The sequence below is a fragment of the Pezoporus occidentalis genome, unplaced genomic scaffold (genome assembly GCF_034315485.1).
Source record: "Pezoporus occidentalis ecotype Australia unplaced genomic scaffold, CSIRO_AGI_Poc_V1 ctg45, whole genome shotgun sequence".
NCBI lineage: Eukaryota > Metazoa > Chordata > Aves > Psittaciformes > Psittacidae > Pezoporus > Pezoporus occidentalis.
In genome coordinates, this window is record NW_026915780.1 from 288,568 (window position 1) to 304,387 (window position 15,820).

Consider the following 15,820-nt stretch of genomic DNA (forward strand, 5'->3'; position numbering starts at 1 on the left):
TTATCCAGGCTCTTGAAGTCCCTCTGAACAGCATCCCTGCCCCAGCACACTGACTGCTCCCGCAGCTTGACACCCCCTGCGAAGCTGAGCGTGTGCTCCATCCTGGTGTGCACACCGTTAACAGAGGGGGGGAATACCACAGAACCCAGCATGGACCCCTGAGAAACACCACCAGCAACCTGCTGCCAGCTGGACTGTGTTCACCACCCTGGGAGCCTGGTGGCTGGCCAACTTTCCACCCACCTACCCGGTACATTTCACCAACTGGGTTACAAGGATACTCTGAGAGACTGCATCAAAGGCCTTGCTAGAACAAGTTTTGTCCAGAGAAGCTGTGGCTGTCCCATCCCTGGCAGTGTTCAAGGCCAGGTTGGACACAGGGGCTTGGAGCAAGCTGCTCTAGTGGGAGGTGGCAGTGACTTGGAACTAGTTGAGCTATAAGGTCCATTCCGACCCAAACCAGTCTGTGGACATCCACAGCGCTCCCCTTTGTCTATGCAATTGGTCATCCAGGAAGATCTGCTCCATCACCTACCCATGCCTGAGGAGAGGCCACCTGGGCCCCTTCACGAAAATGGCTTGGGATATTTGTCTGTTCCCAGCCCTCAGGAACTCTCTTTTCTGCTGGCAGTGAGGAGCCTTGCAATGCTGCCATCCAGATGCCCTTCTCTGCTGAGCCCTGCCTGCTGCCACGGCTCACACACAGACAGTTAGCTTCAGGTTTTGTGCAACCAACGTCTACGAGGCTGGGAGTGCCACTGTCAATCACCATCGCCTTCTCCAGCAGCCATCCCACAGCACTTTGGCTCTGCACTGACCACCTCCCCAGCACAAACAAGACCTGTGTAAATACACCTGATATCAGCACTGCTGCCTTGCTCTGTTTCACACAAGCCCACACAGATACAAGCTGATTAAAAGGCTGCAACACAGCCAGTATTTCATGACATGGCAAATACAGAATTTCTTACTGAAGCTTCGTGTTTCCTCACCCACCCACCACACCTATGGCTTCAAGGGAGGCAGGATGTATTACAGGCTATTTTGTCAAAACTTCAACAGTGTAACCAAAATTCTGACACCTCTCCATTATTAGTCCTTAAAAACAGAATGTTTTTTTAAGAATACAATTTGAAAAGTTGTAGTTCCATTCCACCAACCTTTTCTTTGTGAATAGAGTCCCTCAGGAGATGGTGCTGACCTTTTAAAACCCCCTAGAAACACCACCTACATAAATAACCTCTGCTACATCGGGTAAAAGGACCTCCAGACAACATTAACATGAAGAGAGAGGTTATAGAGGGCTAATGTCAAAAAGCACTGTGAGCAATAAGTAATGCACACAAACCATGATTGATAATGACTAGCACAGAGCCTTAATTCATCTTTTCTCCATCATTTTACTGAGAGACCATATCAAATTAAATAGTGACCCAGCAAGGGTTTATTCAACCATACAAAGCAGGGGCACAAAGGAAAGACATATTCAAGTGGCAATGACTGCAGTGTAATTGCAGCTCCTTAAAGGAACACCCTAGTTCAGAGGAAGACCTGAAATCTTGCACATGAGCAACCAGAACAACTGGGGCACCAAGAACATTCAGCACTAAGAAGCTGGTGTCACTGTGGTGGGAACAACCCCTCCTCCAAGGCACACACAGGAACCTGTGTTCCATGGACTCACACGATCCTCAGTTTTTAAGTAGCCAGGGAAAGGAGCTACCCACAAAACCCATGCAGATTGTAGTTCCTGCCCCAAAATCACTTCCTTTCTTTCCTTAGATCACTGCACAGAACTGAAGAGTTTATTCTTTTGTGGTTTTAGGAGTTTGTATACAAACTGCCCAAAGTGCCCTTCTGATTTCCCTGTATTTCAGAGTAACATGCAGAACATGGAGAACTCAAGCCCAATCCAGCCTCTGAACACCATCAACCATTGTAACAGCACTATCAGTCATGGCTTTACTGCTGAAGATTTTTAGAAGTCATTACATAAGTTTAAGAGTCTGCAAATGAAAGTATCTATGGCGCTCAGCAGAAAATGTATCGTGAGAGCTGAAGGACATGAAGTGAATCTATCTAATGGCAAAGTCTATTATGTAGTGTCATTATTTAATTGATAATTTGCTTTTTCACATAATGTTTTCATTACCCTTTATTTATGAAAAAATACAGTATGAAGAATTTAGTAAGAATCTATCTACTGGAAGAAAACATTTAAGTACGTGCGCATGACATACACAAACATAAGAGATATCTGATAAAACCTGCACTTGCTCCACTTATTTTTACATACCAAACCATGGGACATGCAAACCGTTATTGCTTACAGCTTCTTCCTATACATGTCACCAGCGAAGCAGCCAACCAGCAGCAATACCCAATTCCTTCTCTGTAAGTTATTTTGGAAGGCAGAAATACAACAATCATACAACATTTGAAGGAAAGGTCAAGGTAAGAAAGTTGCGAGTGTGAAGCGTCAGAAGGCCTCTGGAAGCAACTGGTACCAGTACCACGTGGTGGGGCAGAGGTTCAGGGGTCCCTTCTTCACCTGCCAGACAACCATGAAGGAACAAGGGGATGAAGGGGATACAGAGCAGAGTGCGAGGTCCGAGGGTCCAGCCCTGCCCCTGAGGTGCAATGATCTACATCATTGCCAGAAACTGATGGAATAATGGTCTGTGGGTGCAAGCGCACCACAGACACCTGCCTGCTCCCATATCCACTGCCAGAGCTTTCTTCTGCTTCACAAGGCTCCTTCTTTCTTCCTCCTGTATTTTAATAAACTCTCTGAATAACATTCCAGTCTCCAAGAATTCCTTCCTTGGATCAGCAGAATGTAGGGTTGACAGGAGTACAGACAATGGACCTAAATTTTAGCTGCCCAACCCCACATATGACAGTGACTCTGGAGCTCATTTCACTCCTTCTGAGAACACAAAGTCTCATTACAAACTCTGTTTTATAAAATAGCCTTTATAGGGAGACAATTACAGCAATAAGGTTTACACTATGAAGGTAATAGTAGCAAGGTGGTAACATGACACAGGACCAGAACTGCCAACAGGAGGTTCCATGGCTTGTCCCAAAATGACAAACTGGGATGCCACAACGAATGTGCTGCTACAGACAGCATAAGCCTAACTGAGCATGTCACCAGTCTTTCTTCCAATTAAGATTTTCTTTAGCTCTTCTCTATACAGCCACATTACATTACTGGTGGAGCATATGACTTAAAGTAGTTGTAAGAGCAGCAGTAGTGGATGGAAACATGACGGTTTAGGTCTTTCACTCGGCCAAGCAAAAGCCAGCACAGATGCCTGAGGAGATACTTCAGCTCTTGCTGGAGAATATCACCCTGCCCAGGCTGAATCAAGCAAGGACACCTATGCCTCTGTAACACAGAATGACACTGGTTTTGTTGTGCAGCTTGTGTATTTCCCCACACCAACCTGTAAACTACCTTTACTCATAACTTGAACACACTTACTTAACTCCTTTAACTTCGATAAATAATTCATTTATTGATAATTTCATAGGATCACAGAATGGTTAGGGTTGGAAAAGACCTTAAGATCACCTAGTTCCAACCCAATTTGTCTACTCAACATTAAGAATACAAAGGTTTGTAGGCTCCGGACTCAATACAGCCCAGTAGTCAAACCACTGTTTAACATGTTAAATACAAAAACATCATCCTTCACCTTCGATACATACTGCAGCTGAATAACATATGTAGTATGTCTTTTGGATCACTGATGTGCTTTAATATTTCCAAATACACTATTTGGAAAGACGAGCTTTTTGGAAATAGAATTGAAAGAATGATAGCTTGGGAAGGAGAAAAAGAAAATGCTTTCTCCTTGCACATTTCAAAGCCACAATCTTTATTTTCAGTTTAACAAATAGTCACTAGCTGCTCCACCATCTGTAAGCCAGCATAAAACCAGACAGAGCTGATACAGATCATCTGTACACTCTCAGAGAGGTATCTACATTTTAAAATAGGAGAAAAAATTTCTACTGCATGTCCCAGAAAGGGGGTACCACATCTTTCACCTTACAGTATTAAGTCTCTTCTCAGATCCTCTGTTAATAGGATTCCTTTAGCCAGCAGATGGATTGTGAATACAGCCAGTTTCATCTACTAAAAGACAACATAAATCATCATTGAGAAAGGAGAGACCGCAGTAAGGTTATCACCATACAGCCTTCTCCATGAAAGGTTTGCATTAAAGCATTAGTGAAATTAATTCATCTTTCACAAGAGCTTTGAGCAGTATCTGTGATCTATGATAACAACCAATTTCTCACTATGGGGAAAAAAAATTACTCAGGCCTGATAGACTACACAAATCTGCTTTTTTTAAATGGCCTAACATTATCTGGAGTGTTGCTCCCAGAGGCATCATTTGAGTCTCATGCCTAGCCAAGAGGAGCCATAAATCAAGACAGAAAGTTTTGTTAGTTTTATATGCAGTGGGCTGTAATTATTTTGAATTGCATTATGCCTCAATCATTGTAATTACTTTTAGATCATCCTTAAGCATCAGTAATAAAAAGAAATCAGTCTTAAACTGTTTCTCACACAAAACATTGTACATGTGATATGAGAAGTGGCTAAAACACACAAGAGCATGTAAATGTGATGTTTGGAGATATGCTGCTCATACTTTCAACTCAAGTTTTCAACCTAGATATTGTTTTGTAATCTTTGAATTGGCATCATTATTACCAACACTTCTCGAGGAAGGAAACAGCACGATTAATTTTAGCTTTAAAAATAGAAATGTGTATATCATGAAATCATAGAATCACAGAGTGGTTTGGGTTGGAAGGGACCTTAAAGCTCCTCCAGCTCCAACCCCTGCCATGGGCAGGGACCCCTTCCACTAGAGCAGCTTGCTCCAAGCCCCTGTGTCCAACCTGGCCTTGAGCACTGCCAGGAATGGGGCAGCCACAGCTTCTCTGGGCACCCTGTGCCAGTGCTTTAAGTTCTTCTTTTAGATGCTTCTTGGGCTCTGAACCTCACAGCCCTGCAGCTAAAGCAGCACTGCAGAGTGCACTGAATACAGGAGCTACTGCTCCAGACGCCAGTGTGGGAACACCTGATCCCCGAGCAGGAAATGAACACGATCCCTGATCCACAGCAGTGTGAGAGAGCCACTGGACTCAGCCACGTCTCCAAGAGACCGTGAGGAGCTGCTCATGTAAGAGGCGTAACGAATGATGCCGAGCAAGTTACACATTTGCCAGTCTGATGATGAAACAACAGCAGGGAAATAACAACGGGAATCATTCTCCCTGGTACCAGTGAGCAATCCATAATTTGGCCTATTGCTGTTCACTGCTCTCAGTATTACAATTGACTCATTCAGTGGTGCTGTTCGTTTCCTACCCTGCTGTCAATCACCCACAGTGGTTCAGCTTAGAGCTTACTGCTGATGGAGGAGAAAAACAAATAGCTGAGTAACTGCCTGAAGGGCCTTCAAAATGATGGAACAATTCATAGGAGTATTAAAGCTGTTTATTCACAGGAGGTAAAAGATAATAAAATTATGGCAAAGGAGCTTCCCTTCCAGAACGGAGAGACAGAAATAATTCAGTATCAAGGAAAAGAATAACCTACATGCCATGCGCCCTGTAATTACCCATCGACGCTCTCCCAGGCAGACATGCACTATGTAAATGGCTCTGTGTATATTTACACATTCTAGATTTATTTTTAGAGCTTATTTAGCTCTCCCTTGTATTAAAGCAGTAACATGCCTGTTTGATGCACAAATGTAAAACAAATTCCACAGATCTATTGACTTGGCTTGTAACCACTGTTAGATGCTCTTAAGAAATTAAAAATGAGCAAATAAAAGTAAGCATCAAAGAAGAGAACTGCTGGCAAAGACTGTGCTTGCATGTGCAACTGCACTTGCAGGGGCAGTGGAAGGAAGCCCTCAGTGCTGCTGGGTTTGACAAGACCTTCATCTTCACCATCACACCCGCAGCACTCCTCAGTTCTTATGAGAACAATAAAACCAGGGGGTACCAGGGCAGTGCCAGAGGAACACACCAATATGTTGTAAGTCAGGTGAACTCTTGCACCAGTAAGGAGCCCCTTTTCCCACAGGCTGGCTGGACTGCAGTGATTCCTCACCGTACCAAACAGGAACCAGCATCGCTCCAGCCATGATCCCAGAGTGGCCGAATACAAATGGAATCCATTCAGAGTCGTGTCTCCCCCTGCCAAGGAGTAATTCTCCCTGAAACGGACTTGCAGTTGGCACTGTGGGCCATTCCTTTGGTTTTAAATGCACAAACAAGCCTTTTCATTACTGTCTCCATCCCTCACAAGGGTTTCCTACTACACAAAGAACTCCATTTGACTTGGGTAAATCCATGCAATGACTTAAAACACACATTATAGGTGACAAGAAACTGACAAACAAATAAAAACCCAAGACTCGATTCTGACCTTATTTACATTACTGGGAGTAGCTGCTCAAGTCACCAGACCAAGTCAGGAACAAACCGAGTATTTGGGCACACTCCGCGGATTGCACATACCTCAGGGAAATAATCCTGTGGAAACTTCTCTTTTTCCAGCATGGGCGTGCTCTCTAAAGTGTCAGAGTAGATTTCTTTCCCAGTAACCTTTTTATACTTCTTAGCTAGGAAGAGACAAAAAACAAAATTAACAGAATTATCTTTGGCATCACGCGCAACTTACAGCGCTCCTTGGCAAAGCAGTGGCATCTGCGAAAGAGGTGGTAGGGCCTCGGCCAAAATACATGAGCACTGAGCTGCTGTGGAGTTAAAAAGAGAGCCCACTAAGCACACACAAACCGGTGCCTCTGCTTCAGACCTCTTGAGGTGAGACAGGCATGGGTCTGATATTTTACTACCCAGAGCACTGTACAGGGCTGCAGCTCTAATTACAAGCCAGGTCTCTGCACACCCTTGCACTCAAACTTTTTGTCATGGTTCTTCCAGGAGATGCCTGTTTGCGCCCTCAGCCAGCATCCAGCAACCCATGCTGGGTGATTGACAGGCAAATTAATTAATGCAAAACACATTCAGGTACAGAATGTTACTTCTGAGCACTGATGATCTGTATGTTTTATCCAGCAACTCCTGTTTTCAGGTTTTAAGTCCACCTACCTGAACATCAACTGATGCACGTATGTAACACACTATTAATCACATCTTTAACCCATCCAACAAGTACTTATTAATTTAGGCTATCTCACTTTCTGCCTTTTCCTTTAAATCATCAATATTGACAATCATCATTCACTTTGTGTTTGGACACACTTGAGCTGTCTGCTGGGCAGGCTGTGGCCTCTAGTGTGGTTCTCACTCCAGAACTGACTCTGTAATGCTGGTGGAGCTCCTAATGAAGGATGAGTTGATCACAAGCTGAGCAGCCCGTTCCTCTTGTGGAACAGATCTGAGGTAGACTGGTTTTTCATTAACAATTGTCTCTGAAAAGAGAGGTGACATCCTCCAGTCACCAACTGAATCTCTAAATACTGCAATGTCCTGAGACAAAAGAAGAAACATGGAAAAAGTTCTCATACAGAGCTCCAGGAAAAGCTTAGAGCAGCTCCAGTGCCTAAAGGGGCTGCAAGAAACCTGGAGAGGGGCTTTGGACAAGGGCCTGTAGGGACAGGCCAAGGGCAATGGCTTTAACCTGCCCGAGGGGAGACTGAGATGAGCTCTTAGGCAGAAGCTCTTCCCTGTGAGGGTGCTGAGGCGCTGGCACAGGGTGCCCAGAGAAGCTGTGGCTGCCCCATCCCTGGCAGTGCTCAAGGCCAGGTTGGACACAGGGGCTTGGAGCAAGCTGCTCTAGTGGGAGGGGTCCCTGCCCGTGGCAGGGGTTGGAGCTGGAGGAGCTTTGAGGTCTCTTCCAGGCTGGGATTCTGCGGTTGTATGAACGGACTGAATGCTTTCCCTCAGGGACAAAACAGTAGCAGAGAACACACTGGGGCAAACCCAAGTGGTTTACTGAGGGGTCTAGAACAGGGAAAATAGAAATTTCTACTGTAACATCCTAAACCAGAAATGGAGACACCAATGGAATTGAGAGACAGCCAGGGGAAACCAGATTAAAAGAGGACGTTATTTTTTCTACTTAACACATTATTTTGCTGGGCAATTTCCTGCCCAGGATCCTCTCACTGAGCAAGATGCTGAAAAAGCCTGGCTATTCGTGATGATGTAAATGCCTACAGCTCCAGCTGAGCTCAGACATGAACAGAGCCTCTGAGGAGACGGTTGTTAAGCTCCGAAATCCTGAGGTGCCACTGCCTGCTGGCTGCCACCAGAGGATGTCGCCTGGGTCTCTGCTGTGTTCAGGAGCAGGCACTGCACCAGGCGGAGCGCGGTGGGACGCAGCACAGCCCTCCTGTGACACGCCAGCTGGGTCAACCTGGTCAAGCACGGCCAGTACCAGAAACCTCCAGGTTTCAGCTGGGTGGTTAAAACCCAACATCAGATAAACATAAAGATCAGACAAGAGGCGTCCTTCTTCTGATTTCCTTCTGGAATGTCCTGTGCTTACACATGCAGCTCAGCCAAGTCCCAGTGATTCGTGTAGTCACGTAAAGTAAAATAGCATCTTATTTTTTTAACGGCCTTCACTGATACCAGGCTTCTGCATCAGTTCTGGTCAGATTATTTCAAACCAAGAAGGTAAAAGTATCTTGCTCTGGGGATATGGAGGAGATGAGCTGGACTCGGTCCATTCAAACCCCATACTGGCTGCTCGGTGACCCTGTAGCCACCCACCTCCTCCAGACTATCCACTCCTGGCTGTCAGCACAGGCCAACGTGTGCATTAAAGCTGGAACAGGTGCTGGGTTTGTCAAAGAGACTTGGTGGTAAAGCCCACCACTTTCCAAAGTCCTTAAGGGCACACCACAGACAGAAGGAGAACGGACTCTTCAGCTCTAACAATCGATCTATGGATCTATACAGCTCATGAACAAGAGATTCTGCTTCTCGATCCACTTTGTACTTGGTCTCTCCTGATCAGGGCAATGTCTGGGCATGTCTACAGGAAAGAACCTGACTTCATTTACCTAACTCTTCTGACACAGGAATTTGGCAGCTATCTTGCAGCTACCATTGAGCTGGAACAACACAACCAGATCGAGTCTGACTAGGAACGTGCAAGAGAAAAACTCCAGAACAACTATTATCACCAAGAGCCCTGAACCGTCCGGTTCTACTGGATATCTGGTGGAAATACCAAGCAATGGAAAACCTTGTCACTTGGAGTCATCTAGCTAAAGTATTTCATATAATCTGAGGAAGCATTTACTCTGATGCAGCTGGATATCTTTGGGGGGGAGCGGGGAAGGATCATTTTTTATGTGGTGATCCCTTTGAGGTTTGGCTCCCGCAGGAAGGTTAAACAAATACCCTGACAAACTCATGTGGCATCCTTCTCAGTAGATCACGGATGGATGTGCCTCTTTCAAGAAGTTTAACGGTGTCATCAAAACGATCCCAATGTCATTCAGGATACAGAACACATTTGGCAGAACTGGAAGGACCAACGGTGCCTGCTGTGAGAACCTAAGTAAAAGGCAGCACTTGGCAGAGAGGAGGCCCTTCACCATCACCCTGTGTTAACATCATTGCTAACTACAACCCAGTGATTCATTTACATGCCATGTCTTCTCCAAATAAAGATATCTGTGCACTATTTCTGATTCCAAACCAGGGAAAATGAGATTCTTCCTGTCAATCAAAGCAGTGGATGAAACCTGGGCTAATGCCTGGGCCAGCAAACCCTGCTGCTGGATGATGGCCCTTCAGAACACGTGGTTTGTCAAGACATTAACTTGTAAGCAAACATTTGGGCCTCTGATGACAGTATAGAGTCCAACACCACCTGCACTGTAGCAAATAATATGTGGGGCTGTAGGAGAACATTGTTCTCATTTTAAAACTCAATTTTTCTGAGAACTAAAAAACAGTCTTCCCCCCCCAATACTGTATTAGTCACATCCAGCTCCGCAGTGAAAAGACACAGTGATGTTCCGGGAATATCGAATTGTGGATAAACATCCATTCTTTGCATGCTTTTGAGTAGAACCAGAATTTCATAATGATTTTTGTGCAGAGAACGTTTGTAACTGTTTGGATTTTCCCTCTGATTTAGGAGCTTACTACACTGTGAAAATGTCAATAGTCATGAGAGAAGAGGCAAGTTTTACACTTCCCCTGAAAGATGGGAGCCTTCAAGCTCGTATTTTACAAACACTACCCGGGGAGACTGATTCTGCTCTGCGCTAAGAGGCAGCGGGTGACTTACAACACGATCGGCCGCTTCCTTGGGTTTTTATCAAGAGTTTGCTTTTCTCAAGTCATGACTTGGCCAAACACCTCTTGATGTGCAGCTCACACCCTGTCTGGCCTTGCTCAGGCTTGCCACGCAAAACAAGTCACTGAAAATTTAAAGTATTTATTTTCTGGAGCTCCTTTCTTTATTTATATTTATCCATCTGTATGATTTATATATAATATTTATTTATATTTATCTATCTGTATATATTTATCTATCTGTATATATTTATATCTGCTTCTTTCTTTATATTGATTCCAATATTGACAATATTATAATATCAATTATAATTATTTTCCCCTACACTTTTTCCTTTCATTTTCTCACTTTCTCCTTATGTTTTCTTTTAAAAGCTGTAGAGTAGTGAACAGGGTGTGCATCAACAGTTAACAAACCCAGAAAGCTCCTCTTTTCCTAAACCACTCATCACTTCCCTCTCTCAGATGTCACTAGAGCAGCCCTCCCCTGTGACCGGTCAGAGGGAACTTTAGGTGGAATCCTGAGCAGAATGGGTGGGATGAAGCTGTGGGCTCAGGAACTGGGTGTGCAGATGCAGTTCTCATGTCACTGATACTCAAAGCCTTCATGTGGCACAATGAACAAACATCGTGCAGCAGCAGGCTGGTCAGTCCAGAGACAGCACCTCAGACCCACAGCTTCATCTGCAATGCCAGTTGCCTCCAGTATTTCTACCCTGCACCCAGTCCAGCTGATAGCACTGTCATCCCTTAGTGCCCGCAAACCTGCACTGAAAGCCAGTCTTTCTCCCACACCTTGTATTAGAAGTCCCTGCATCACCACTGAGTTTTCCATTATGATCTCTCAGAAATAAAATCTACTCCAAACTGTCTAAAATACAGCTAGAAGTTTCCTTCTGCACTGAAACCAGTGGTGACAGAAGGAGTTATGCTGGCTGAATCCTGAGTTGCCATATACATAGAACCACTGTTCAGACATCTAGGGGAAGGAAGACCCTGTACCCTCAATTACACACTCAGAGAGAATCTGTCTCTACTGAGAGCAAAACTAATGAATCTCTGTAATTAAGACAATCAGTTCACTCCATAGTTACCACCATTGCAGCAGTGTCTCAAATTAATGGGATGCTGGATGTAGTATTAATGTGATTCAGCTCAGTAAGCTAAATGAAGCTCCCAAGGGTTTTGTATTTAATATACAGACAGTTCTCCACTGAAATAACATAAATTTTATATAATCTTTTCTACATACACCCCCGGAAGCATTCAATAATTCTCTATGAGATTTCCAATATTTAATGCCCATAGCCTAGCATTCCTTTTAAACTTTGGAGATTTAGCAAGACCTCCAACCTGCCTGATCAATGTGGGTTAGAAACAATGACACCCTCCTACTGACCTGCACTGCTCCAAAGTAATTTAAGCCATAAATCTACCTCAGCTGCTTTGCAAAATGACCATCACAGCTGGACATTTAAGGTCTTGGTCTTATATCTGATCTACAGGGAAGAACCTTGTGGCCATTAAGAGTTCTTCTGAAATCATCAGGGATCTCTATAGATCCAAAGGTCCATCTGCCTGGGAATGATTAATGCACCAGTGTTCAACCTGTGGCCGGTTCATTGACTTCTCCTGTGAGTGCTACAAAAGGTAAGAAAAGTCCTGTCTGTTGTCAGGGGACTCGCATGCATCAGACAGGAGCCTGCACATCCTGGAAACCACTGCTAGGAACTACCATCAGAAAGGCTGCCGTGATGTATAAACAGCAACAACCAACATGCAGTTCCTTCGCTTACCTTTAAAATCAAACTGGTAGATGTTTTTCAAAGATTCATGAAGAAAGTAAAAACTTCCTAGAGCCTGCAAAAACAACCAGAGATTATAAAATATTGACTTTGGCCAACTAAACCCCCAAAAGCATCGTGCTTTCCAAGTGAAACCCAACCACCCAACCAACCAAACCCACAGCAATTAAAGACTAATAAATAGTTCACATTTTCTAAGATCTATGCAAATATTCATTTCCTTTGCTGCTTCTCTGAAGCTTCATAAGCCACTGTACAGAAGATCCCTGGCAGCTGACTGAACACAGTAAGGGCAGGATTCCCAGGTGGACTGGTAGAAATGCCAGGGGGTGGATGCAATCCATAATACAGACAATCCCTTCCCAAACACCCACCGCATCCCCACAATTCCTGTGTAAAAGAAGCCTGACAATTTCCGGTTCACTTTCATGCAAAACGGATGCTTTTGGAGACTGCAGGACAGAAACGAGAGACAGGTGAGAGATCCAAGAACGCCTGAGAGCCAGGCACAGATTTTCCATCCTCCCACGCTGTGCAGTGTCAGTGCCTTTGCCAGCTGCAGGGCAGGAACACTTCAAACCTAACAGGAGTGTCGGGAGTATTTGTGCCGCTTGTACAGCTCTCCATGCTGGTAACTGTTGGATGTAACTATGACGCTGAGCAGTACAGAGCAGTGGCTGCTCCTGGCATCAGTGAAGCCACAGAGGCAGGTGTTTTCTCAGGGTTCACTGACCCAAAGAGAAAGAATATACAGGTGACTTGTATGTTTGGTATACAAGTAGCAGGGGGGCTGAGACATTTGAATACATGGTAAGTTTCTTGACGCTGGCAGAACTGGTGTGTCTCTAAGCATCAGCTTGAGCAGAGTTCAGTGCCCGCAACAATACATGAAACAACTGAGTTACTACTGAAAACAAATTACTGCATGTTCCTAGTTGGGATTTAGACAGGATGTACAGCTCCTTCTGCTCATCTCCTCCTCAGCAACTATTCTCTTCAGTTTTTGTCAAAACAATGACCTAATCCAGCTATGGGATTCTGTTACAGTTTAAAGGTTAGTCCATGACTGAGGAAAGCATCTCAGCATAGCAGTAATGTCAACTGCCTTCAGAGATAAACTCCCATCTCAGCAAATGCGTTTTAAAAGCATACCAAAGGCAACTCATATTCAGCAGAATATAAGTACTTGTCCCTGACAAATACTTAAGTACTTTCCTGGTTTCTGAAGGTTTCTGAGATCCTAACCCTCAACAATTCATTATTCAAGGCCAGGTTGGACGGGGCTTGGAGCAAGCTGTTCCAGTGGAAGGTGTCCCTGCCCATGGCAGGGGCTTGGAACTGGATGAGTGTAAGGTCTCTTCCAGGCCAAGCCATTCTAGGGTTCGGTGATTATTAGAGCAAGCACCTTTGTTTGGGGTGCTACCTAAGCATACCCCTTAGCGGCACAAGCACTTGGGTCCCAATGGGGACACAAGCTGAAACGCCATCCATCCTGAGACTGATTGGGATGTGCTGGCTGGCTGGTGAGAACAGCAGTCGGCCCACCATTGATTTTAGGACCCCATGAGATAGAGGAAATAACTCCAAATATCTGCATCCCGCATTTCCTGTGTACCCACTGTCAGACTGCTGGGGTTGGGTTCACAGAGGGCCTGAGGGAGCTCAGCTGTGACCAGACCATGATGCAGACACACACATCACAGCAGTGTGACAATAATGCTTGTGGCAATCAGTGTCTTACACTGGTAGAATAGAGAACTGAAGATCTGAAGTGCAAGAGACCATCCAGCCCCGAGGTGGGTCTCAAACACTCAGGTGAAATGCCGGTGCAGCCCCTGCAGAGGCTGCTGAAGGAAGGCTGCAGGCTCACCCCACCAGAAGTGCTGGGCTCCCCTCACTGGGTCCAGCAGCACCACCCAGGCAGCACCCAGTGCATCCCAGACCAGTTTTAGCCAGATGTGTTGAGACACACACAAGGGCAGCCTGGAAAGACAACCCCAGTATCACAGGGAGGACTGTTCCTCCACCAGAATATTTTTCAGGGTTTGCAGGTTACAAATTCCAGCCATGCCTGATACACAGCCGTCCAACTTGCACCTAAATGCCTGGGCAGAAGAGGCAGCCACAACCTCCAGCACAGCCTGAATTCTAACTTGTCCTGAAGCTTACAAGATTCCCTGAACAGGGACAATCCTCTACCTTCCCGCTCCTTCACATCCCCCCCCAGCACTGAGCCCTGCTCCCTCTGCAGCAAGACTCCATGGACCTGAGGGGCTCTGGCTGGGACACCCTGATCCCGGCTCCACTTGTGTCCTGGCAGCCTTGTCAGGATCTCACCTATACGTGTCATGAGCTTGCTGCTTACTTCTACTTCTTCACAGACACATAATATCCTCCAGGTAGTGAGAGGGAAATTACAGATGAGAAGAGTGTAAAGGAAAGTCAAGTGAGAAATGAAAAAGCATTGCAACAGACTTTATATTGGAATAGAAAACCACATACATTTTAAATGAGAACTTGATGAGCCTTTAAATACATCTGATGCACTCAACAGAAGTTGAGGGGAAAAAAGGCAGCCTGCCACTAGATAAACCCTTATTGAGAAGTACAAAAGCAGCGATACGCTGAACAAAAGGGATGACTTAGTTTCATTTTGTCTTTCACTCCTCTCAGGCAGACCCGTGTGTTGGATCAGTGGCTGCTGCATTATTTATGAGACGCTGCGCATCCAGAGATTAGACACCGCTCATTTGTCAAAGCGCAACCGTGAGGTCCTGCCCATCTCCCTGACAAACCGCTGCACCCACCAGCAAACACTGTCACGCATGGAACTGACAAGCACGCTGCCTGACCCCCAGCCAGCTTCCTTCACCTCTGAGGGTTTCTTCTTTGTAGCATGGAGGAGGCAAGTAGGAAAATGCAGGAGACGCTGCTGTGGAGGACTCGAGGTCAACATCCCAGCAGGACACAGCCAGGACAAAGAAATCCTGACACAAGACAGAACCATTGCCACCTGGGATTTAATTCCAAACTGAAGAAACTGGCACAAGCAACAGAAACCACTGCTGCCTCGAGAGGAACTTTCCCTATGCTCCGGCTTTCTTCAAAGAGATTGAAAAACCAGATTAGTCTTAAATAGCAATATGGGTACGGAGACTCTTCTGGTAGAGAAAAGTACACTTTGCCTCTCAAGTAGCTAACCTAGGTAAGTCTTCAAGTCACGTGCAAGCTACAGGTAAAATTCAATGAAAATAACTTTCCTAAACTCACATACAAAGCCCAGTTAAAACCAAGAAAGAAAAACACACACCATCACAACTTTACAGTTAGTGGAAAGGCAGCAAGTCCTGTGTAAGAAGTGCCTGTTCCTGTGGGCTCACAAAGGCACTGCTCCACGCATCAAGGAAAAACACGGATTGAAGGAAGTTCTTTCCAGAATTCTCCTTGATAAAACAAGTTACAGTGAGGCTGATGACAGCCAGGGGCCTGGGATGGGCTTAGAACACAGGCTCGGCTGCGGGACCTTCATGTGGACTGGTGAAGGTGGAGACAGTGACTGGGTTCATAAGAACTGCTCAAGCTGGCATCATCATACAGATCTGCAGCACAGAATTTCATGTACTGCACAAGCACCCTGCATTCCCAGCATCCAGGCATTTTATGTGCCCACAGGTTTTAGTCTACTGAAA

General features: G+C 45.3%; 1 protein-coding gene across 3 annotated transcripts in view; it reads right to left on the reverse strand.

Annotated features, from left to right (window-relative positions):
• Positions 1-15,820, reverse strand: part of INPP5A (inositol polyphosphate-5-phosphatase A) — a 209,222-nt gene that overhangs the window by 91,629 nt on the left and 101,773 nt on the right. For all 3 annotated transcript variants that reach the window (XM_062635160.1, XM_062635162.1, XM_062635161.1), the window contains 2 exons: positions 12,123-12,186; positions 6,562-6,665 (listed from right to left, as the gene is read on the reverse strand). In XM_062635160.1, the coding sequence (XP_062491144.1) occupies positions 6,562-6,665; positions 12,123-12,186 (168 nt within the window). The remainder of the gene's footprint in view (positions 1-6,561; positions 6,666-12,122; positions 12,187-15,820) is intronic.